General features: G+C 42.6%; 1 protein-coding gene across 2 annotated transcripts in view; it reads right to left on the bottom strand.

The window, feature by feature from the left end:
- LOC108703204 (protein kinase C beta type) overlaps positions 1-5,388 on the bottom strand; it is a 156,024-nt gene extending 150,636 nt beyond the window's left edge. The window contains exons 1-2 of one of the 2 annotated variants that reach the window (XM_018239283.2): positions 5,110-5,388; positions 556-587 (exon numbers count right to left, since the gene is read on the bottom strand). In XM_018239283.2, the coding sequence (XP_018094772.1) occupies positions 556-587; positions 5,110-5,273 (196 nt within the window). In that variant the 5' untranslated portion in view covers positions 5,274-5,388. The remainder of the gene's footprint in view (positions 1-555; positions 588-5,109) is intronic. The other variant, XM_018239282.2, reaches the window with a different exon arrangement.
- Between the last annotated feature and the right edge of the window lie 19,131 nt (positions 5,389-24,519).

Here is a 24,519-nt window from a genome sequence, read left to right as displayed (position 1 = left end):
TGTAACAGTTTAGAATCCGCTCCTGGATCACTCATCTGCCAGACTGAAACACCAGAGACATGAACATTAAACCTTAAACTTCGATTTTGGAAGAATGGTAAAAAAAACGGAACGTAATTGAAAAAAAGTCTTTATTTCTGGTGAAACATCTGAAAACAATTGAACTGAGAATAGTGTTTTAAAGGTGAACAACCCATTCAAGGGGTGTTACTTATGTTACATGGTTGGGAGACAATCAGTAAGAGACATCTGAGGGTTCCATGCAGCAGTTTCAGAGAGTACAGATGCAGCCGCCACTTGCAGTGTAGCCGGGTAAGTAGGCATGTCAGTTCCGAGCGCAATTCTAAGAGCATCGTGTGTTACATTATTACAAGCGGCAGGAGATTCCCCTGCAATGAGACAGCCCCGATGCATGTCGGTAGAGCAGAGTGAAAAATAAATAAATCAGGAGCTGGCAGGTCTGTGAGTGGCAACATATCACTGTCCTCTCTCCGTAACGCCTGCCTCCATCTTTGAATCAAACAATCACAGCAAACGGTAAGTAGAGACACTGACCTTGACACTGGAATCCCTGCTTGCCAAAACCCCTGCAAGAGAAGATTACACACAGTCAGTGGAAGGAATTGTCATGGTAGGAGAACGCTGCAAGATGCATTGGTGCAATCAGAAAATGCAATTAATTCATTTAATGGCTACTTCAGGGAGAGAATTTAACACCAAGGAGCCACAAACACACAAAGATACACAGGGGACATTACTCAAATACAGACATATAGATGACTGGTCTGACACTTGCAGCTACACCAGGTGACTTTCGCTACTCAACAATGGGCAGTGAGTAGGGCTGCCACAGGGCCGGTAAAAATAATTGTTCATCCCAATGTTATTAATAGGGAAAAAAGATAATTTATATAGGGAGGCCGGTATTTGTTTCCAGAAAAGGTGGCAACCCTAGAAGTGACACAGATGATCTGCATGATCCAAAGGGTAAAAATGTGCATGGCACACAGATACACAAGGTGACCAGGCATAATCTGAATCTGGCACAGATGCACAGGATGACGGAATTATTACATGGCACACAGACGCACAATGGGACCGAAACACAATCTGCATGGCACGCAGATGCACAGTTGGGCCAAGTCACAATCTGAATGGGACACCACTGCAACAGGGGAGTCATTGCACGGCACATGGATGCACAGTCTGACTGTATAACAACCAGCTTGGCAATTTCATTCAGGGTTACTGAGACACAATCTGCATGGCACACTGATGCACAGGGTTACTGAGACACAATCTGCATGGCACACTGATGCACAGGGTTACTGAGACACAATCTGCATGGCACACTGATGCACAGGGTTACTGAAAGAAAATCCGCATGGCACACTGATACACAAACTTACTGAGACACAATCCGCATGGTACACCAATGCACACGATTAATGAGAGACAATCTGTATGGCACACTGATGCACAGGGTTACTGAGAGACAATATGCATGGCACATTGATGCACAGGGTTACTGAGACACAATCTGCATGGCACACTGATGCACAGGGTTACTGAGACACAATCTGCATGGCACACTGATGCAACGAGTAACTGAGAGACAACCAGCATGGCACAACGATGCACAGGGTTACTGAGACACAATCTGCATGGCACACTGATGCAAATGGTGACTGAATCCCCATAGCACAAAGATGCACAAAATGACCCAAAATGGATGGCACTCAGGTACAGACCCACAACACAAGAATCACACTGTAACAAGCCAACACGTCATGTTATGTGTGACAGCCATAGGTCTTTGCACAGAGATCATCACACAATGTAACAGAGAGAGAAATGCACTCACACAATGTGACAGCTTGCTTAATGACACAGCTTCATATAAAGTGGGAATTGATAACCTAACACTAGATGTTGCAGAACTACAGCTTCCTGTACCCAATGATCAGTAGTGAAGCACAGAGAGAGAAAATAACAATAAGAATGTTGTACAGCAAATGAACCCACTGCAGATAACGGCATATGGCTACATGCATCTCAGTAGCCTAGAAATACATGTAGAGACTCAGAATAATACACTGGCTCAGCAACATGCACACACAATTCATGGCAATAACAGACATGGCACATGCCAAGACACAGAATGGCACACAGGCAGCTGGTACCAACATGCACAGCCTCAGAGGGGGAATTAACAAGTGAACACCCAGCATTCAGAGCAGCATGCAACACTGTCACAATCTGGCACGCCAAATGACACAAAGATAATTGCACAAAAAATGATGGTACAAGAGATAAGCTTGTCTTATTTCCGGTTTAATCCCCTTCTCTCTTTCTCTGTACTGGTTGCCAAGAGGTTAATACTTTTCAGGGGATGTGTGCGCTGCCTCCTTTTGCTCTTCCGTTTAATCTCGCCCTGACCAACCGCTTGCCATCGGAGGCGCAGTTAAAATCGCTGCAGATGCACGGGTGCAACAAACCCGCACGGCTATTCCTATTCTATTCCACCACACTGCAGTGCACACAAGAAAGCCGCAATTCCACTCTGCGTTTGGGTCAATTGCCTGCACCAACCACTCGCATTATTCCACGCTACCAACATGTATTGACCTGATCTTTGCAAGAGACTATTTTGCTCGCTGCATGTGCACTGCTGTACGGAAGTTTTACAGGAATTAGCACTGGTCTCTATGGCTTTTCTGTTTTATCTCTCTCTCTCCACTTGTTTCCACCTAGTGTGTGTCAGTCTACCCAAACAATGTCATTCATTCATATACAGTAGAACCCCCATTTTACATTTTTCAGGGGACCAAGAAAAAATCTGTAAAATCCGGGGAAAAGTAAAACCAGGTAAATATGTTAAAGAACTTTTTCTTCAAGTACTAAAAGGATATAAGCATAAGGAGTCTGTTTTACTTTGAGATACAATATTTATTGTGTTAATAACAAGGGTTAAACATTGCAGTGTTAATGTTACACTATGGGGGGCATGTGCAGTCACATACACAACCTAAAGCAATAAGTGATTGGTGCAGGACTGTATAAGGGGCAGACTCAGGGGCTTAACTACAGAGGGAGCTGACCCAGCAGGTGCAGGGGGGCCCAGTAGGTTTAGGGGCCCCATTAGGCCCTAATTCATATACAATTTCAATACATATTAGTCAATACAGGTCCACCTCTAGACATTTTGGGGGCCTGAAAAATAATTTGCTGTGGGGCCCAGTAATATCTAGTTAAGCCACTGGGCAGACTCATTGGAATTCACCATTTACAGGCAGAACCATGGCAAAATATACAGTATTTTAACCTTATTTAATAATAACATTCATAGAGGTGGAAAAAAGCAGTCTTTGGGAACATCAGGACAAAATTTTGATGTAAAAGCCAGGAAAACATTACTTAAAATCAGGGAAATGCACCCATTGAAATGCATTATAAATTGTTGGGATAAAAAATGTAAAATGAGGGAAAATGTAAAATCAGGGCACTTCAAATCGAGGTTTCACTGTATACACATTGTATCATTCCCGAGGAAGAGACCCAAGCAGACTCAAAGTTAGTCAATAAAATGTATCACTAATCGACATTGCCTTGATGTGATTAAAGACTAACATTGTACAACACTCTGCTACTCATTGGAAGGCTGCCTGTCTAAAGTGCCACGGGACTGTCACACTGTTAAACCATCTCATGCTGTAGACACAATGGCTCGTGCCATTCACATCCATTCACATGCCGAGTGCTATCAATGACAGCCTCAATGACACTCTATGCAAGGGCTGGCGGCAATGCCTCTCGGCTGCTAAAACTGGGACGCAGAACTTGCACTTTGGGCAGCACCATGGAACAGGCTGGAAGTAAAGAGATTTGCATGATCCAGCTGAACGGCTGCTTTGTTGCACCAGCCAAACAAACAGCCCCTTCCACCCTCCCTTAATCAACCAAGTGCTTTTCCTGTTTGTCACTGCACCGCAGCCCTGGCCTCACACTATATACAATGACAATACAATATATATATATATATACTGTAGATATCTGCATAGTCCCTGCACCTGCGAAGCTCTACAATCACCCAGCCTGGGTGCAGACCAGTAAAAGACTGCATTACCAGCCTCCTGGTCTACCACTAAGTGGCATGCAGCAGAAGGGCATACAGAACCCTAAGCACCGGCACTAATAATAATAAATCTACTGCTTGCCCATCTGCTGCTCCAATACTTGTTTATCCCTCTCCCATCCAATCAATCAATGGCACAAGGCAAAGCAACAGATAACGGTATATTTGGGGGGAAACTGGGGGGCTGCTGCTTGATTCTTCTGACAGCTGAAAGGATTGTGGGAGTTGTAGTTCAACAGCAGGGAAGGATGGTTGGAGTAGAAATGACAAACTATCAACTGCCGCCCCCTCTCTTTCTCTCTCTCTCTCTCACTCATCCCACCAGCAAGCGGCACAGATCAATGCAGCGCAAATAAAAGTGACAGCAACTGCATGTTAAATGCTGCACCGGGCAGGGAAAGGAGATCCCAGGATCAATCAATAAGGTGCTCTCTTAATTACATACACTAAATTGAAAGATTCGGCTCTAAGTTTCCAGGAGCTTTCACTCTGCTCAGTGCTCATCCCTTGGAAGGTGCCAGTGGCAGTGTTTATTAAAGAAACAGGCAGGCAATGGCAGGAGCTCCTTATCTGCACTCTTTAGTTGCTGAACTACAAATCCCAGAATCCCCACTGGTTGCTGTGGCTCAAGATCAGCTCAGTGCTCATCCATTGGAAGGTGCCAGTGTTTATTAAAGAGACAGGCAGGCAATGACAGGAGCTACTCATCTGCACCATTCTAGCTGCTGAACTACAATTTGCTGCATCCCTTATTATTATTATTAGGGGCATAATGTCGCACTCAACTGGTATTTCCCAGACCTTATTCGTCAAACTGCCAGGACTGGATCATTATGATCTCTGGCACCCAAGTCTTATCAATGGGCAGACTCTGTACTTTATTGCTGGCAGTTGGTACAGTCTATGAGCTCCCCCCGACACTGGGGTGATAATGAGCCCGGCCAGGTACAAGATCCCCCCTATTCTAGTCTCACCAGATGAAGTCGGTGCAGTGGCTGCAGAAGGTGGGCTGCTTGAAGAAGCGCGCTGTGAACTTGTGCTCCTTAACCTCATGCACGTTCTTCTGCCTCAGAGCTCCCTTCCTGGCGAAGCGGGTGGCGATGTCATTCCCGGGCTCGCCGTCTACGGGGTCAGCCATGCTTCGGTCCAATGCAAAGAACAGAGCTGCGGGCAGTCCGGTGTGTGTCCGCTCTCTCTAGCAGCGCCTCTGCCGCACAGTACAGCTGTGCTCTCCCCTGCACCCAGCGTCGCCTGACCGCGCCCCCTCATCCGCATAACCACGCCTCCTGTCAGAGACAAGGCCACGCCTACAATATAAAAGACAAGTACCTCAGCGCATCGACCTGAGCATTTCCCGCTGTTTACTCACAGACGTGGTGGCTTTTTATCCCTTCCGCCCTGACAACAAGTTGTATGTCTGAAGCAGGATACAAACTCCAAATTCTCTGCTTCCCTCCTGTTGCCTCAGAGAGTTTTTTTGAATTATTTGCCTTTTTCTTTTGACTCAAATAGTAGCTCCATCTGTAAATAAATGCTCTTTAAGGCTACAAATGGATTGTTATCACTACTTTTTATTACTCATCTTTCTATTCAGGCCTCTCCTATTCATATTCCAGTCTTTCCTTCAGATCAATGCATGGTTGCTAGGGGAATGTAGCAACCAGATGGCTGGAATTGCAAACTGTAGAGCGGCTGACTAAAAAGCGAAATAACTCATAAAAACACAAATAATATATAAATGAAAACCAATTGTAAATAATAGGGATGCACTGAATCCACTATTTTGGATTCGGCCGAACCCCCGAATCCTTCGCGAAAGATTTTGCCGATTATTATATATATGCAAATTAGGGCTGGGAAGGTAAAAACATTGTTTACTTCTTTGTTTTGTGACAAAAAGTCACGAGATTTTCCTCCCGTCGCTAATTTGCATATGCAAATTCGGATTCGGTTTGGCCAGGCAGAAGGATTAGGCCGAATCCTGCTGAAAAAGGCCAAATCCTGGCTGAATCCCGAACCGAATCCTGGATTCCGTGCATCCCCAGTAAATAATCTCAGAATATCACTCTCTACATTATACTAAAAGGTAATTTAACTGGCTGCCAATCTTTCTGGATTCCCCAGTTCAATCCCTAAAGGTGGCCATACACGGAGAGATCCGCTTGTTTGGCGATGTCGCCAAACGAGCGGATCTATCCCCAATATGCCCACCTTGAGGTGGGCAATATCGGGCTGATCCGATCGTGGGCCCTAGGGCCCAACGATCGGATCCTAACGACTCGGTCTGTCGGCAGCTTTTATCGGCCCTTGTATGGGCACCTTAATAAATCTCAGGGGCATAACTATAGAGGAAGCAGACCCTGCGGCTGCAGGGGGGCCCAGGAGGTATAGGGGCCCCACGAGGCCCTAATTCATATACAATTTCAATAAATATTGGAGAAACAAGTCAACCTCTAAACATTTTGGGGGCCTAAAAAATAATTTGCTGTGGGGCCCAGTAATATCTAGTTACGCCACTGATAAATCTCATAGATCTCAGATAACTAATCCTCTTCAAGAAGGGGTACACTTTGGGCAACAATACAGATGTATTCTAGGGCCAGCTGGAACTTAGGGTATTGAGTTGGTAAGTTGAAATAGGGCACATATTTGCCGAGCAGATAAGCTCTGTAAAAATACAATGATGTTAAACAAGAAGATTAACAAAAATCAAATACCATTCATGGCTACAGAACCCGAAAATGAAACCTTTCTCATATACAATCAGAAATGTGTCAATAAATAGTTGTAGGTGCTGGAGGAACAGTAACATGTTTCTTCTTTTAGCACATGGCCAGATTCAGGGAGATTTAGTCGCCTGGTGACTAATCGCCTCTTCTTCATGAGGAAACTTCGGGCGACTTCGGAAATCTAAGCGCCGCAAGCGCATTGCCGCAGGCGATTTTTCATTTTAGCATGTGGAAGGCAGTTCAGGGAGATTGACGCTCCGAAGAAGAGGCGATTAGTTGTCAGGCGACTAAATCTCCCTGAATCCGCCTGTGTGCTAAAGCCCTTAAAAGTTATTTCAATTTAAAGGGATACTGTCAACAGCAGTTAATAGTGCTGCTCCAGCAGAATTCTGCACTGAAATCCGTTTCTCGAAAGAGCAAACAGATTTTTTTTATATTTAATTTTGAAATCTGACATGGGGCTAGAAAATTGTCAGTTTCCCAGCTGCCCCCAGTCATGTGACTTGTGCTCTGATAAACTTCAGTCACTCTTTACTGCTGTACTGCAAGTTGGAGTGATATCACCCCCTCCCTTTCCCCCCAGCAGTTGGGGGGAAAGGGACAATAGGAAGGTAACCAGATAGCAGCTCCCTAACACAAGATAACAGCTGCCTGGTAGATGTAAGAACAGCACTCAATAGTAAAATTAAGGTCCCACTGAGACACATTCAGTTACATTGAGTAGGAAAAACAACAGTCTGTCTGAAAGCAGTTCCATCCTAAAGTGCTGGCTCTTTCTGAAAGCACATGACCAGGCAAAATGACCTGAGATGCACCTACACACCAATATTACAACTAAAAAAATACACTTGCTGGTTCAGGAATAAAATTTTGGGATTAGTAGAGTGAATTATTTGCAGTGTAAACAGTGTAATTTAGAAAAGATGACACCATAAAATCATTGCAGAATCCCTTTAAGGCATTGCGGGTCCTGTAAAGGTCACAGTGAAGCAATGCACCTTTGCTGATGATACAAAACTATACAGAACAATGGTATGCTGCCAGTTGGTTTCATCCTTATATCAGGATATTGACAAACTGTCAGCCTGGGTGGCTAAGTGGCAGATGAGATTCAGTCTTAACATTGATGTTGTAGGATTATGCACATGGAATTTGAAAATGTGTGCTCTGATTATACCCTTAATGGGACAAAGACAGTCAAATCAATGATGGAGAAGGACCTGGGGGGATATATGGATAATGAACTTGGTTGTAGCAAGCGATTTCCATAAGTATTACTAGGAAGGGGCAAGTAAGATATTCTGTAGTCTCTATATCAAAAGGGATAGAGAGATTCAAATTCATGGGGGAAAGGGTCATTCTTCCCCTTTACAAAGCACTGATAAGCTCTGGAATTCAAAACATTCAAGGGGTTGGTGAGCAACATGTTGCTCCTGAGCCATTCATTGGGGATCGCTGCTATAGAGGAAGCAGAACCCCGCAGATGCAGGGACTGTGACTATTTCTTCTATACAAGGGTCCATGGGGGGGGGTTCATCCGTGACTCTCCATTTTTTTCTGGTGTATAGTATGACCTGTAATATCAGTTCTCCCATTGGGGAGAGGGGCTAGAATTTTTTTTTTTTGCAGGCCCACAAAAGGGGCACTACTGAAAACAAAGTAGAGTAACTGAGCTAATAAAGCTTATGGAATATAGTCAGTTATGATGAAAGTTGGTCAATATGGAATTTATCATAACAGTGTAATAAAAGCTGAACTGTAGTTTCACAACAAACTCTCTAACATTGTAGGTAGGTAGTCAGTAATGTAACTAGTTGATTCCGGGCCCGGATGCAGGATGTGCACTCGGGCCCCCATCCCTCTAGACCCGCAGTTTCGTGCGGCACAATGTCCGGCACCGGGGGGGAAGCGGGCCTTGGCAATTGCACCACCTGCTCTCCCGGAATTTATTCCACTGTAGATAGTGAATTAAGGAGAGACTTGGCAGTTTTGCACCAGGTCCCACCTTACAATGGTCTTCTTCTGCACTATTTCTCTAAAGCTAAAGGGTCCATGTGGTGCATAATACTGCTACAAAGTCCTACTGTCACCATCTTGCCCTAGTAATGCTGTCTTGCCCTACTATCACCATCTAGTTCTTTTATTGTCATCTTGTCGTATTCTTAAAATCTTAAAATCTTGCTCTGCTGTCAGCATCATGTCCTTCTGTCTTGTCCTACAGTTGCCATCTTCTCTTACTGTCAAAATCTTGCCCAATGGCTGACATCTCACCCTACTGTCACCACCTTCCCTACTGTCACATTCTTGTCCTACCTTTGTTATCTTGCCCTGCTGTTGTCATCTTACCATACTATAACAAAGATGGTGATACTGTTGCCACCTTGCAATACCATACCTACAATGACGATGGATCTTCTTAATTACAACTGTTGCCCTGAATAGTTCCACTATGTGTGTTCATCCCTGGAAGACTTCCCCTATGTAGATTCCCTGAAGACAGCTCTATATGTTATTAGTGATTTTGGATCAATCAAACTATGTTATTAACATGTAAAGTATATTTAATTTTCTTTATTCCTTCCCTATATCTTTTAGTGGATATAGCTGAATTCCCGAATCATGCATTTTCTTCTCTCCATTTTTTTCCAAACCAGCAAACAAATGTAAAATGACAGTTGTAAAATGATGTTCACAGAGGAAAATACATCAGCTTTTTAACCATAGTGCAGGGGTGGACCAAGTGAAACCCCTGGGGGTGCATACTGTATTGAATAGGGATAATCTTTGAGCTTTCAATGTACTGTAAGGTGACCTGAATCCCATATTAATGCAAGGCTAGCATCATATAAAATAAATATATGTAGCTGTGGAAATGTTGTTAATTGAACTCCTGCTGCTCTCCACTTTTTCTAGCATCACTCACAGGAGGGGTGGAGGTAAAGTGTCTCCATGCTGAACTATATAGGTCTCTAATCTGAACTATGACAAACACAGTCAAGAGGAATCTTGCAGCAACTGAACAATTAATTAACTGTAATAGACAAGGTACTTCATTTAGTACAGTGGATATTCATCGCAGATCATCAGCCCGTCTACCTTCTAGACATTGACACAATAACCAGGTACCCATTAAGGTTCCCTTTTCTGTCTGCTGTCACCTAGGGAACTATCCTATTTTACAAGTACATTAGAGGACATTATAGACAAATAGCAGGGGACCTTTTTACCCATAAAGAGGATCACCGTACCAGAGGTCACCCCTTTAGACTAGAAGAAAAGAACTTTCATTTGAAGCAACGTAGAGGGTTCTTCACAGTCAGGACAGTGAGGTTGTGGAATGCACATGCTGTTATAACTTACTATAATAGTTGCTATCCTACCACTTTTGTCCTTCATTCATGTAGTCTTTACCCTGACTTCCACTAAGTTGAGTGAAGGTGAGGCCTCCTACCTCACATTCTCCAACAGCATCCATAGAATCCAAAGAGGAAGAACTATTGGATCACTGTTGGCAAGTTTTTTCCACATCTGGTCCTTCCCAGTTATGCCTCAACAGTCTCCTCCAGTCATGGTGACAAATAAATCTAGAAGACTTGTGTTTTCAGCACCTTCAGTTTAATGTTTACATTTTTGGAGAAAGCTTAAAAAGTAAATATTCTTGGCTGCTATGACAAGCCAGGGGCCAAAATTGGGAGACTTGGGAACTTCTATAACAGCCCTGGGCCAATAGAAACACATCCCTCCTAGCAAAAATAATTCACAATAGGAGAGCCCGCTGATACATGGGCCCACCAGGAACTTTCCCTGGTATCCTGTGGTCCAGTCTGCAGGTCTGAAGTCTTAAGCTGGCCATAGACGCAAAGATCTGATCCTACTCCGTTTTGACCAATTTTGGGGCCATGTGTGGACTTTCCCAACATTTTTCATGCCATGGCGATCAGTCGTTTAGACGGTCTGTCATTTAGACGATTGGACAGGTTTGAAAATTTCGGCTACCGATAATATCCAGGGCCGGAGGCAGGCGCCTCCAGGCCGTGCGGTCCTAGCACCCGCTGCCCACAGCGCTCTAGTGAGTGCAGGCTCCCGATAGAGCGCCTGGGCCAGGCCCGGACTGGCAATCTGTGGGTTCTGGCAAATGCCAGAGGGGCTGCTATAAGGTGCCATAGAAAGTCAGTATTTAGTGGGCTGATGGAGGCTGATTGGGCCTCTGTGTGGGCTAATTGGGCCTGTGTACCTGAAATGATAGGGGCCTATTTTAATTCTCAGTCCGGACCTGGCCTGGGCGCATGCCGCCCCTAGGAATTGGCCCCTAGGCCCGGGCCTTTGTGGCCTCGCCATAAATCCGGGGCTGATAATATCTCTGCATGTATTGCAGATCTGACAATATCAGGGGAGACTGTCACCAGCTTTTGTCGGACATAACTTTCGTACAATTGCTGTCATAGGCAGAACATCATCTGATCTGTTTGTTTACTACTTTATTTGATCGGATTGGTTAGTGGCAGATCAGGAGATGGCACTGAACGATTGTTCGTCTGATGTGAAGTCTATGGATGTCTATGGCCAGCTTTAAACGAACCCATTTGTGATGGCTGGGAGAAGAATAGGGAGATAGCCTTTGAGCATAGCAACCTTTTGGGCACCATATTAGTGGCTATATTACTGTGCTCAATTTGCCTTTACAATTAAAGCTGTATGTGTTATCTACCAGGTTAAGCATAAAGGAGAGCTAACTAGGTAAATGACAAGTTGTATTGTTTGAGTTTTGGTTTATCCAGGGCTGGATTTGAATCGCGGGCGCCCCTGCACGTCCCCAGTGCTCCTCAGCAAGCAGCCGGACGGCATGCGCCCCCAATAATTTGCCGCCCTAGGCCTGGGCCTATGTGGCCTCGCCACAAATGCGTGCCTGGGTTTATCTAGAACACTGAATAATTCTACATATTTTAACTTTGGCAAGGATTGGGTAAAAGTTGATCAATTAAAGCTGTATAACAGGAATGAAGAAAGAATACATGCTTGGCTAAGACTTGAACATATGTTTTATTTTATGTACAGAATATATAAACATTATTATTATTATTATTAATAATAATAATTATTATTATTATAAAATTGAGTGTTCCGTTTCCTCTATGTGGGATTCTATGTTGTACTGTGAAAACTATCAATTTTGCAGATTAAGTGAGCTGGTTAATAACAGAGAGGACAAGGGTTTTTGTGTCACACCTCAGCTTATTTCAATAAAAGACCATTGCCCAATGGTTACTCTTCTTGCTAATACATAGAAAGACATAAAACAGAGGGAGAAAGACAGAAAGTGAAGCTATCATACTCTACATAAATTCTTTAGGAAATATCAATAATAGATGAAGCCTGCTTATACAGATTGTACAATTTCCTCTTACTTTAACAGTATTTTAATGCTTATCTACTTTTCCTTCTATAAAGCACGTACACGCACATGTATAATTTCCTGCCACACTAAACTGTCAGGCATGTTTGACTCATGCTGTCCTGTGAGATTCTGTCCTTTTATCACATATAATAGATATACATTTTATGTGATGGACTGGTGGATATGTTCCTTATTTAGCTGTTTGGTTGCCAGTAAACACATGGCATGACACCGTGCAAAGAGAAAAATGGAAATGTAAAATCCAGGTAAAATTTCAAGCAGTGGCATAACTACAGAGCTGCAGGCCACTCCAGGCCACTGATTCCAGGTTAAAGCTTGCATGTAGAGTTCTTATGCAATGTCAACAGTGTTATTTAGAAATAAAAACTACATCATAAAAATCATGACAGAATCCCTTTCACTTTAAAAAAAAAAACTGTGACGTGATTGTAGTACCATTTTGAAAATCTGTTTTTACCACCGATGCTCAACTTATTAAGATATGTTCAGTGTGGACCCTTGTTTCTAAGCTGAACAGGTACTAATGTTCCACCAGAAGATTAGTAGGCCGCGCACTCCTGAACACCAACACGAATCGCTCGTCTCCAATTATTTAAAAAGGTAAATTCTTTATTAGGACATACGATCAATTAAACAAACAAAAGCGTCTGAGGTCTGACGCGTTTCGTGATGATACACTTCCTCAGAGACCTCACTTCCCGTCACATTACACCGAACTTAAATCCCCCCCAGCACACCTGTACATTAATTAAAACATGAAAAAAGCTTTCCTGATTCGCTAAAAAAATCACGTCAGTTATACACAAAAGGAGTACTGGAAATACGAATAATTCCATACATTGACTTTTCAATTGATACAATATGCAAATTTTAACCATATAATTCATATCATATATCTTAACAAATTGCAAAATTGCATATGATATGAATTATATGGTTTATATAATTCATATCATATGCATATCATATAATTTATGGAATTATTCGTATTTCCAGTACTCCTTTTGTGTATAACTGACGTGATTTTTTTTAGCGAATCAGGAAAGCTTTTTTCATGTTTTAATTAATGTACAGGTGTGCTGGGGGGGGATTTAAGTTCGGTGTAATGTGACGGGAAGTGAGGTCTCTGAGGAAGTGTATCATCACGAAACGCGTCAGACCTCAGACGCTTTTGTTTGTTTAATTGATCGTATGTCCTAATAAAGAATTTACCTTTTTAAATAATTGGAGACGAGCGATTCGTGTTGGTGTTCAGGAGTGCGCGGCCTACTAATCTTCTGCTTGACCTTTGGCGTCCCTTCCTAGTGACGGACTCGGGGCTGGCTGCACCCGGGTCACCTTTCCAGCGGGGTAAGATTCGTAACTTTACGCTTACTGTTCAATTACCTGAATAGCGGAACTGGAAAACCCGACGTTTATATCTAAGAGTGGGGTCCGGGGCAATACGCACCCGGACCAACCTATTTTTACGGTGAGCTGGGTCCAGTCAGCCTCAAGTTAATTAATTAGAACCTATACCCGCATCATTGCTGCTTTTTATTAAGATTAAACAAAGTTACGGAGCCGGATCTGTTTTTCTGTGTATAGCTATTTACTAATGTTCCACCATAACATTAAAAAGTTTAACCCCAAGGCTAGACATTGCGGCACCCAATAAATGCCATTACCTTCATATGAACCCTGGCATGTGCCTGTTCTGTAGTTCCTCTGACATGAGGAAAGGTATAAAGCATAGTGCCTAAAGTTGTTTAAATATAGTGTATTATATGATGAGGCTAATAACCTGTTTGTTTTTTGTTTGGCTCAGGATGTTGTCTAACCTGTTTTTAACAGCAACCGTTAGAGTTTGGTATTTATGCGTCTACATCAGGGCCAGAACTAGGGGTAGGCAGCACAGGCATGTACATAGGGTGCAACTGGGGGATGCAATTCTAAAATAGACATTATTTGTGCATCTACCACTGCATTGAGCCCACGCTCATCCATCTTGAATGGTTGGCCTACTCAATGTTACTCAAAGTGGAAATGGGCAGGAAGGCCAAGGGGGTTCATCAGAACCATCACATCAGTCTTTACATTTGGTACCAGTGTATTTGGCCCACTGTCTTGTACATGAGAAGGTGAGTGCACTATGGCCCAGCATAAGCAATTATCTCCCCAGTGGATGGCCACTCATTTTAGGTGAACTTCATAGCTTCCCATATACATGTCTAAGAAAGACGATGCACAGGAGGAATGAGTGATGTTACAAGTGGTGGCAATCAATATCTAATGGGCTCCAGGTTTTCTTCAAGCCCTGCTTCCTTTATTGGAGATCTCTAATAAATGGAATAAGAAAACAACTGCATTTCTTGCCACTTGAGACATATTGGTTGAATCAATAGGCAATAGCACTTAGCAACAGTCAATTAAAAAAATGAGAGAATATTGATGGATTTAGTTAACAATGAATAATCTGAACGACTTGAAATGTCAGTTTAAAAAAAAAAATTCCCACCCCCATGTCAGATAATTGCTTGGGTGGAATGAAAGTGTGCAAATCCTACTTAAAGATCTACACTTGCTCTTGAATTTTCAGAGGGAAAAATCTTGTAAAAGTTGTTTTGACAAACACCCCTAAGGCTCAGTTGTTTATCTACTCCTGCTTATTGGATTCTGAGCTCCAGGCAGCCAAACCAGATCCGTCTGAAGGAACCCCCACTGGTGAGGGCAAGGCCGCCAACAGGGGGACACAGGGGGTTCTGTTGTTCAAGGCCCAGGCCTAAAGGGGGGCAGCTGTGCTCCATTTTTCTAAATAGCCAGGCTCCACTTGACAGCGCCAAAGTCATGCCGAACTGCTGAAGTCCCAAAGAGCCGAAGACGCAAATGGAGCCGGAGCTGTGAAAGGAGCCTCGTTTGAAGTTCTGAATGTGTTTTTTTTTAATTTTATTAAACCACTGGCCACCAATGTATTATTTTAATACTCTATTGGCCCCTGCCACCAATGTTTTTTTAAAAAATATTCTCTGGGATCCCAATGTTTCTTTTAAACTTGTAAGGGGGGTCATGGCCACCAATATTTTTTTTTAAACTTTTTCTGGGGGGCCCTGGCACCAATGTTTTTAACTTATAGGGGGGGGCCCTGACCATCAATGGCGTTTTGTAACGTTACCATTTTAAGCGCTGATGACTGTGTGCCCTTTTTACTGTCGTGTGGGTGGGATCTGGGGTGGGGCTTGTGGGGCTGCGGTGGGCGGGCCCAGGGGGCCAAGAAAATTTTGATGTAACAGGCCCCGTGATTTCTAATGGAGGTGTGGGCGGAATTGTCAGACAGCAGATACGGTTGCCTCCTTTTTTGGAAAAAAATACTAGCCTTCCTGTACATTTAGATTTTTTTCCCGATTAATAACATTGGGGTCAAGTATAATTTTTACTGATCAGGCAGGTAAAACACTGGCCAGGTGGCAACACTAACAGCAGACCCTGTAGTTCAGGCCCCCCTGTCCCCCCCAGAGTTTGTTGGGTCAGGGGCAGTAAGTACAAATTGCCTGCTGGTTTAAATGTCAGTATCCTAAAAGCTCTCTGCATACATCACTAAAAAAATGTTTGTTTTTCTCTCCATTACCGCAGGAATCACAGTCCTCAACAGAATTACCATGATCTTGATTAAGATAAAAAAAAGAAAATTTAGCGAGGACACAAAATGTAGATTTAAAGTATTTATCTTCATGAAAATTGGATATACAAAGGGGGGCATTTGGGGATGATAGCATTTCATTTCAAAGTACATTTTCCAGTAGGACTGCAAGAGGGACACTGTCATAACTGAGTTTAACCTGAGCCATCTCACTCTCATTACAACACCTAATACTGTAGCTTAGCAAATTACTGCAGAGATAATTATCTGGTATAACCTGGCTGGAGATCACCTTGGAATAACAATAGCTACAACTTTATTGGAGGGAGGCTGGTGCACTACTTGCTGTTGGCTATGCCAAGTCATGTGGTTATTAATGGCTTCATATCTGGGTTCCCCTAAAGCTTCTTTTCTGGAGTGGTGCTGATCAACATATTAAACAAAATCTATTCCAGAAGGAACCTAGAATGAAAGGGGATGTATATGCTTAGATTCTGTCCATGGACATTAATGATAACTACTTGTTATATCAAGCAGGTGGCCTATTGGATGCTCTCACTTGGGTTTTATAGCCTGCCCCATAGACATTTTGTCCAAAAGGGACAGACAGGAAGGAATTATATAGCTGTGCTGATTCTATCTATTGGAAATCAGATGTGTCCCAGTCTCCTCTAGTTGAGTACTAAAGAAATGACTGGTTTAGAATTCATGAACAGCAGTGAGTAAGGAACACAATCCAATTCAACTTCCATGCACATCTGATCCCCCACGGCATAAAAATGTGGAATGTGTTGCCAATTTATAAATAAAAGATGATATCAGCCTGTCTTTCTTAAGCTTATACCTGGTATTTTTACAAGTGATCAAGAAAATCTATCTATAATCTTGCCATGTGTTTATTTATCTGGGTTCTATGGGGATCATCACAGTGGAGCCTTGGGACAGAAGTGACAAGGACATGGTGGCCATCAACCCCTCTGTCTGGATCTGCACCTTGGTGGCATGTAGAGAGAAATGAATACATTTTGCACTTATGACCAGTTAGGATGATGCAGATGAGAACAGAGCATAGTGACTACACATTGAGGGTTTTAGTCAAATGGTGCCCAGGCATTACCTGGTTGAGGATGACATAGTGGCTCTTTGAGTTGGGCATTGACACAAACTGCCTGCAGGGAACAAGGTTTCAGACAATTATTTTATGGTATGGCTGCAGGGGTGGATTCATACACAGGCTACCCTAGGCCATAGTCTGATCAGGGGCCCATTTCTATTTTCTTTTAATATTTATTTTTATTTGTGCTGCTGGGTCTGGTCTGGTGCACCTGCTGGGAGAAGAAGGCAGGCAAGATGCCTACACCCGGATGCATGCATATCCATTGACTTAACTGGTGCATGCCAATCCTGTATCAGGTGCACCCAGGAGAGCTTGAATGTACAGGTGCCTGATTCTGCCCACATCTGAGCCCAGCAGTAGCCTAGAAGTGGGACTGTGTGGATGTAGCCTAGGGGCCCCACATGCCTTCTAATCCTCCACTGCATCTGGGTTTTACTGGGTTTTACTGAGGCAATAATTGAATTGTTTAGTGTTTTTTGTTGCATACTACATTGTAACTATTTGTGCTTCCTTTTCCTAGACACAAACTTTGCTTTGGTTGTGTTCTGCTGTCATTGTATCTTTACACCACATCCTTGTGCTCAGACCACTGCCAGCAGCTGTGTAGCTGCCACTGTTTCCCGTTTCCCATAGACTATACTGTCAGAAAAGCTTCTTTGGCCAGTGGATTGTGACTGTACCATGTAGGAGTAAAGTCCCTTCCTGGTTATCCTTCCGTACATACTTGATCTTGATTTTGGCCCCTGGCTTGTTATTTGGACTTTTGTTGTTTGCCGCCAGCCCTGATCTTCTTCCTTATTACAGGCTGCTGCCAGCCCTGATCTTGTTTCTGTTACAAGTATGGGATCTGTTATCCAGAATGCTCAGGACAAGGGAGTCTTTCCATAATTTGGATCTCCATACCTTAAGTCAGGGATCCCCAGCCTTTTGAACCCATGAGCAACATTGAGAAGTAAAAGGAGTTGAGGAGCAACACTAGCATGAACAATGTTCTTGGACTGCCAAATAAGTGCTGTGATTGGCCATTTAGTAGCCCCTATGTTGATTGTCAACCTACATTGAGGCTCTGTTTGGCAGTACACCTGGTTTTTATGTAACCAAAACTTGCCTCCAAGTCTGGAATTCAAAAATAATCACCTGCTTTGAGGCCACTGGGAACAACATCCAAGGGTTTGGAGAGCAACATGTTACTCACGAGCTACTGGTTGGGGATCACTGCCTTAAGTAATATCAAGCTTGGTGCATGCATAAAAATTGTCACATGTCAAAATTATTCGATGCCCATTGACTTTAATGCATTTTGACAAAAATTTTCTGTGTCAGAATTATTTTGACACTCAGTGACTTCAATGCGTTTCGCATATTTTTGCCGTTTTGCCGTTTTGACAATTTTTTTGATGGGACAGATTCGCCCATCACTAAAAGCAAATAGACTGGTTTTTCCTCCTATAAGAAATAATTATATATTATTTGGGATCAAGTACAAGATACTATTTTATTATTACAGAGAAACGGGAAATCGCTTTAAAATTTTGAATTATTTGATTAAAATGGAGTCTATGAGAGGTGGTCTTTCTGGATAATGGGTTTCCAGATAAAGGATACTATGCCTGTATATGGACTTTCTTATTATTTCATTACAATTGTTCATTTTGCACAGATACCTTTTCCTGGTTATTCACAGAACATGTGAGCAGAACATTCTGCTATTTCTACTGCTGGTTTATTCCTGCTGTGAATCCAGTCTTGTGTTATTGCCCTTCAGTTAGGTGTCTGTGCCCTCATCACTGCAGTAAGATAACAAGTGGGATGGTGTCATGTCATCCCTGCATTGCTGTTACTCTCTTTTTGGTGATGATGCAGATCTTCTTATTCAGAAAGCATTTTCTGCACAATTGATGCCCCCCATCCAGTGCAGAAAAAAAGCAGGGGGCATTATGCCACCCTCCTCAGTATGACACTCAGAAACACCCCCTGAGTTTCATAATGTTGTCAGTGTACAAATTTTGGAAAGGACTCCATTGGAATTAATAAACCCTTACTCCTATTTCCTACCTGTCAAATAACAGCAGCTCTACACGGGGACTTATGGTAAGTATGGTAGTATTTCTTGCTATAAGGGTTCACTTATAAATGCAGTGCCGATTACATTCAGCCACATATCATCATATCTTTTTTTTACTATACAGGTATGAGACCTGTTATCCAGAATGCTCGTGACCTGGGGTTTTCCAGATAAGGGACTATCCATAATTTGGATCTTTCTACCTTAGGTCTACTAGAAAATCATGTAAACATTACATAAACATATTAGGCTGGTTTTGCTTCCAATAAGGATTAATTATATCTTAGTTGGGATCAAGTACAAACTACTGTTTTATTATTACAGACAAAAGGTAAATACTTTTTTTAAATTTGTTGGATAAATGGAGTTTATGAGAGTCGGCCATTCCGTAATTTGGAACAAACGGATCCCATACCTGTAATTCTATCATAATTGGGGGCACAAGCTCAGACACACCCTGATTTAGAGAAGCTTACCCTCATTAAAGGGGTGGTTCATCTTTAAGTTATCATTTAGTATGTTATAGAATGGCTAATTCTAAGCAACTTTTCAATTGGCCTTCATTTTTTTCTTTTTTATAGGTTTTCAATTATTTGCCTTCTTCTTCTGACTCTTTCCAGCTTTCAAATGGGGGGTCACTGACTCCATTTAATAACTAATGCTCTGTAAGGCTACAAATTTATTGTTATTGCTACTTTTTTTTACTTTTTTCTTTTCAAGCCTCTCTTATTCATATTCCGGTCTCTTATTCAAATCAATGCATGGTAATTTAAACCCTAGCAACCAGATCACCGAAACTGCAAACTGGAGAGCTGCTAAATAACTGAAAACCCACAAATAATAAAAAATGAAAACCAATTGCAAAATGTCTCAGAATATCACTCTTTACGTCATACCAAAAGTTAATATAAAGGTGAACAACCCCTTTAAATTTAGCGTAAATTCAATGTGCTGCAAAATACAATACCCTGTACTACATCTCCCTTCCTTACATCTGATCTTGACCATTGTGTCTCAACCCCTTCACTTTTTAGATTGCAAGCTCTTCTGCTCAGGGCCCTTTTCACCTCTTGTTTTTATTCGCTATGTATATCATTCTGTAAATTCATTGTATTAATTGTTCAGCTTTGCAGAATATGTTGGCACTTCATAAATATATGTTAATAATAATACAAATAATAATTATAGTAATGATGCACCAGTATGGATGCAAATTAGCACCTGTTTTCGAAAATGATGAGCATGTTGTAACAAGAGGATCAATATGGGCAAAATAAACCCGTCCTGTACTTAGAAACCGTATAAGTATATGATATACAAACCTTTAGTATAAAATAAAGACAATATAACATTTTAGCTTGTGTGGGAAACAAAATGGTACTATTATAAAAGTGGGATAATTGATGACGACAGTCCTTTAATCTTTAATGAGTTTATTATTGCCGTGGAATCAAATAGATGACAGTAAGATATTTGAGGCTCATGTGCTCTTGTCATCAGCATATTAACAGAGAGGAATAACCAGAACTGATGTCGGCCTCCTACGTACATTGATGTTATAACTGCCAGCTGCTATTATTACCAGTGTCACGTCCCCCGCACATTCATTCCTTTTGCACCAACCATAGCAACTTTCCTGCTGATCACAGCATATTTTATCTTCTTCTAAAAGGTCACATTAGAGGGGACATGGTGTTCATTATATTGACATATTACAGAATGAGATATAACATTTTCTTAACCTTTTTTTTTTTTTTTTTTTTAAAAGAAAGCATTTTTTTATCTCTGGGAAATCGCAGACATTTTTGTTTTCTAGGATTAGCAGTTAAGCCTTTTCTCCAGGAGGTAGCGCACTCAGTACTGTAAGGGTCACGATTGGAGTGGGTCAGGCAGGAATCTTGTCAGGGGCCTTGTTTAATCAGCAGGACTGGACTGGACTGCCATGAAAGGGCCTGAGCTTATTTTATAGCAGGTTAGAGTTGTAGTGGACAGATCACACAGACTAAAGGTGGCCTTACACTCACCGATATTAAACAACTAATTTCCATACGTTTGGGAGACGAGCCGACCGATATTGGCAGAACTGGGAGACGAGCCAACCGATATTGGCAGAACTGGGAGACGAGCCAACCTATATTGGCAGAAGACTTGGATAAGGCTCCCAAACATCGGCCATTGTTAGTGCTGAATCATCAGATACAGGTAGCATTCTATCTGTATATCTGATGATTCAGCTCTACACGTGTGTGTTGAAACTGGGGATGCACGGAATCCAGGATTTGGTTTGGGATTTGGCCAGGATTCTGACTTATTCAGCAGGATTCGTATTCAGCCGAATCCTTCTGCCCAGCCGAACCGAATCCTAATTTGCATATGCAAATTAGGGGCAGGAAGGGAAATCGCATGACTTTTTGTCACAAAACAAGGAAGTAAAAAATGATTTCCCCTTCCCACCCCTAATTTGCTCATGCAAATTAGGATTCGGTATTCAGAAAGGATTTGGGGGTTTGGCCGAATCCAAAATAGTGGATTTGGCGCATCCCTAGTTGAAATAAACAATTTTTCCTGGAAAGATCTTTTCCAGGAAAGATCATAATTGTAACGTCTATGGCCATCTTTAGTTGGGTTGCTCTTATTAATTGGCATCAATATAATGCAGGGCCGGGCCTCGCCACACAGGCGCCCTAGGCAAGCCGGGCCAACGCAATGCCAGCTCAGCACGAGTGCGCTACTGCGCATGAGCGCAAACTTTTGTTTGCGCATGCGCAGAAAGAAGAAAAGGGCAGAAACGATCTGGCAGACAGGGGAGCAAGCGCCAATTTGCGCATGTGCAGGAGTGCAGAAAGAAGAAAAGTGCAGAGAGAGTCGGGCAGAGATGGGAACGGACTGGGGGTGGGCGACAGAGGAGGTACGTACCTGACGCCCCCCCAGCTTTGCCGCCTAGGCACGTGCCTACTCTGCCTACCCCTTGGCCCGGCCCTGATTTAATGTTAACATAATCCAAAAACACACCTCTCTGTTACCGACTTTGGCTAATTCCATCCCTTTAATTGGACCATTAAAAAGAGAGAAGCAGAACTAGCCAAAGAGCTACATTGGAGCAGGGACACAAATACTAGGGTCAATTTAATCAGAAGAAAATAAACCTTTGGTTGAACCCTACAGAATTACCATACTGTCCAGTCTTGCTCTCTAGGTTTAAAAAGCCTCTGGTAATTTTGGAATCGGGACCAGAAGATGGGAAATTGCTGTCAACTATTCTTAGGTCATGGGAGCAGGGGAGTCATTTGCTGGTTCTCTATAACACAGTGGTGGTTCAATTGTCTTTGAAGGTCGAACCTTTACAGATATATGAAAACATTTCTGGAACAGTTATCAAATCCCAACTTCACCTTCAAGCATCAAGCACCCAAGGGTATCCAGACGAGCAAATAGATGTTTTATCCAAATCTAACAATAACTGAGCTAAACCCTACAATCAGTGCCATAAAATGTGGAGATGAACAAACAGCAAACACTGCCCCTTTTGTGAAAGACACTTTGTGCCATTCAGGGGTCAGTGCGTTGGTACCAGGACACAGAACAAGTACTTTTTTATAGGTTATGAATCTCCCAGGTGACCCTTAATATCATAATACTTTAAAACAATGGCTTCTTGTTTCTAAAACATAAGTGTCAATGAGTCGTATGATCTTTAACACTATTTATAGTGATACATTTTACAGAATACTCATTGTGAATTGTAAATAAATGTAATTCAGTCCTATTTTTATCTCATTCTAACAGAATGAAATCTGGATACAAGGAAAGCTATGCCTTCAGTTACTTAATTACTACCGCGACGCCCAACAGAATGTAAGCAAGGACCCGGTTTCTTCTATGGTGTTTAAGTAACTGCACTTTTTTTTTTTTTTTTTTTTAAAGTTTTTATTTTTCATTTTCAATACAAACAATAAAGGCAAAAGGAAAAGAAAAGATAGAAGAGAGAAAAGAAGGTGCAAGACAGCAGTATGCACCATTTTACAAGACACGCGAATTAACATACATTCCATTCCATAATACAGTGAGGGTTAGTGGTCCAACATCACTTCCACAGACCCGACGATAACTGGAGTAGAAGATGGAACTAAACCTGTAGCTGAAACAGTAGTTTAATTGCCCACATCCTCAATAGTGTGAATGTCTAGCCAGGGGGACCATATCGCGTCAAACTTCCCAGAGGAACCCCGGGCTTCATATGTAAGTCGAACAGAAGGGAGTATCTTAGTAACCAGGTTGACCCAGTGGTCCACAGTCGGTACAGTATGTCCCATCCAGTTTATAACAATTATTTTCTTTGCATAGAAGAGTAAAGTTTTAGCAAGCGTTCTAGACCTGTTTAGCGGGAGAAGGTCGTCTACTAGGCCCAATAGGCATAGCTCAGGACTACAGACATTCGGGAAGGCAATATTATCGACCAGGTAGCGTATCACACCCTTCCAGAACTCATGGATTAAGGGGCATTCCCAGATGAGGTGGAAAAAGGAGGCATCAAGCCCTTGACATTTAGGACAGACGGAATCCAACCTCACCCCCATTCTCTGCAATTTTAATGGGGAGCAATACAACTGATGTATCAATTTAAACTGGATCATCCTGTCCCTGATCGAGATAAGATCTCGATACAAACCATCAACAGCATCATCCCACTGCTCATCACCAAGGTGGGGGATAGTTAGCAACCATTTTCGTTTGGCTTTATCAAAGGGGGGAGGGACAGAGTCCATCAAAGAGCTATAAAGACGTGACGTGAGCTTGCCCGTTTGTGGATTATGGAGCACTGTTGCGACTGATGGGGAGGCGTATTCGATGGGGAGTGAGCCAAATTGTGCATGAAAAGCATGGCGCAACTGTAAGAACCTATAAAATTGTATCCCAACCCCTCCGACTTTAGCTTGTAGTTGCTCAAAGGATGGAAACATATTGTCAACAAGGAGATCGGCTAGTGTCCGAACCCCCAATCCAGGCCAATATTGGACATCCTGTAGTGTCCTAAAGTGAGGGAGACGAGAATTACCCCAGAGCGGTGTAAATGGGGACTGAGCAAGTGAGGGGTGACCGGTGATACGACATGCGAGGGTCCATGCCCTAAACGGGGTAGTGATTGTCGATGGACAGGCTGCATAGTCACACAGTTTCCTATAAGGGAGATGTCTCAATGCCTCCCATGAGCCTAGCTGAAGGGCCAGAAGTACAGTGCCCGTATCCGTTTCATCCATGTGTATCCAGCTGTGCATATAATACATTTGGCTTGCCAGAAAATAGAGGTGTAAATTTGGAAGTGCCAGACCGCCTTTAGAAATTGGAGCGGTGAGCATTATCCATGAGAAACGCGGGACCTTATTGGCCCATAAAAAGGGTATAAGTAGGGATGCACCGAATCCACTTTTTTGGATTCGGCT

Source organism: Xenopus laevis, chromosome 9_10S (assembly GCF_017654675.1).
Source record: "Xenopus laevis strain J_2021 chromosome 9_10S, Xenopus_laevis_v10.1, whole genome shotgun sequence".
Lineage (NCBI taxonomy): Eukaryota > Metazoa > Chordata > Amphibia > Anura > Pipidae > Xenopus > Xenopus laevis.
The sequence above is the reverse complement of the archived record's forward strand: the minus strand, read 5'-3'. Positions and strand labels throughout refer to the sequence as shown.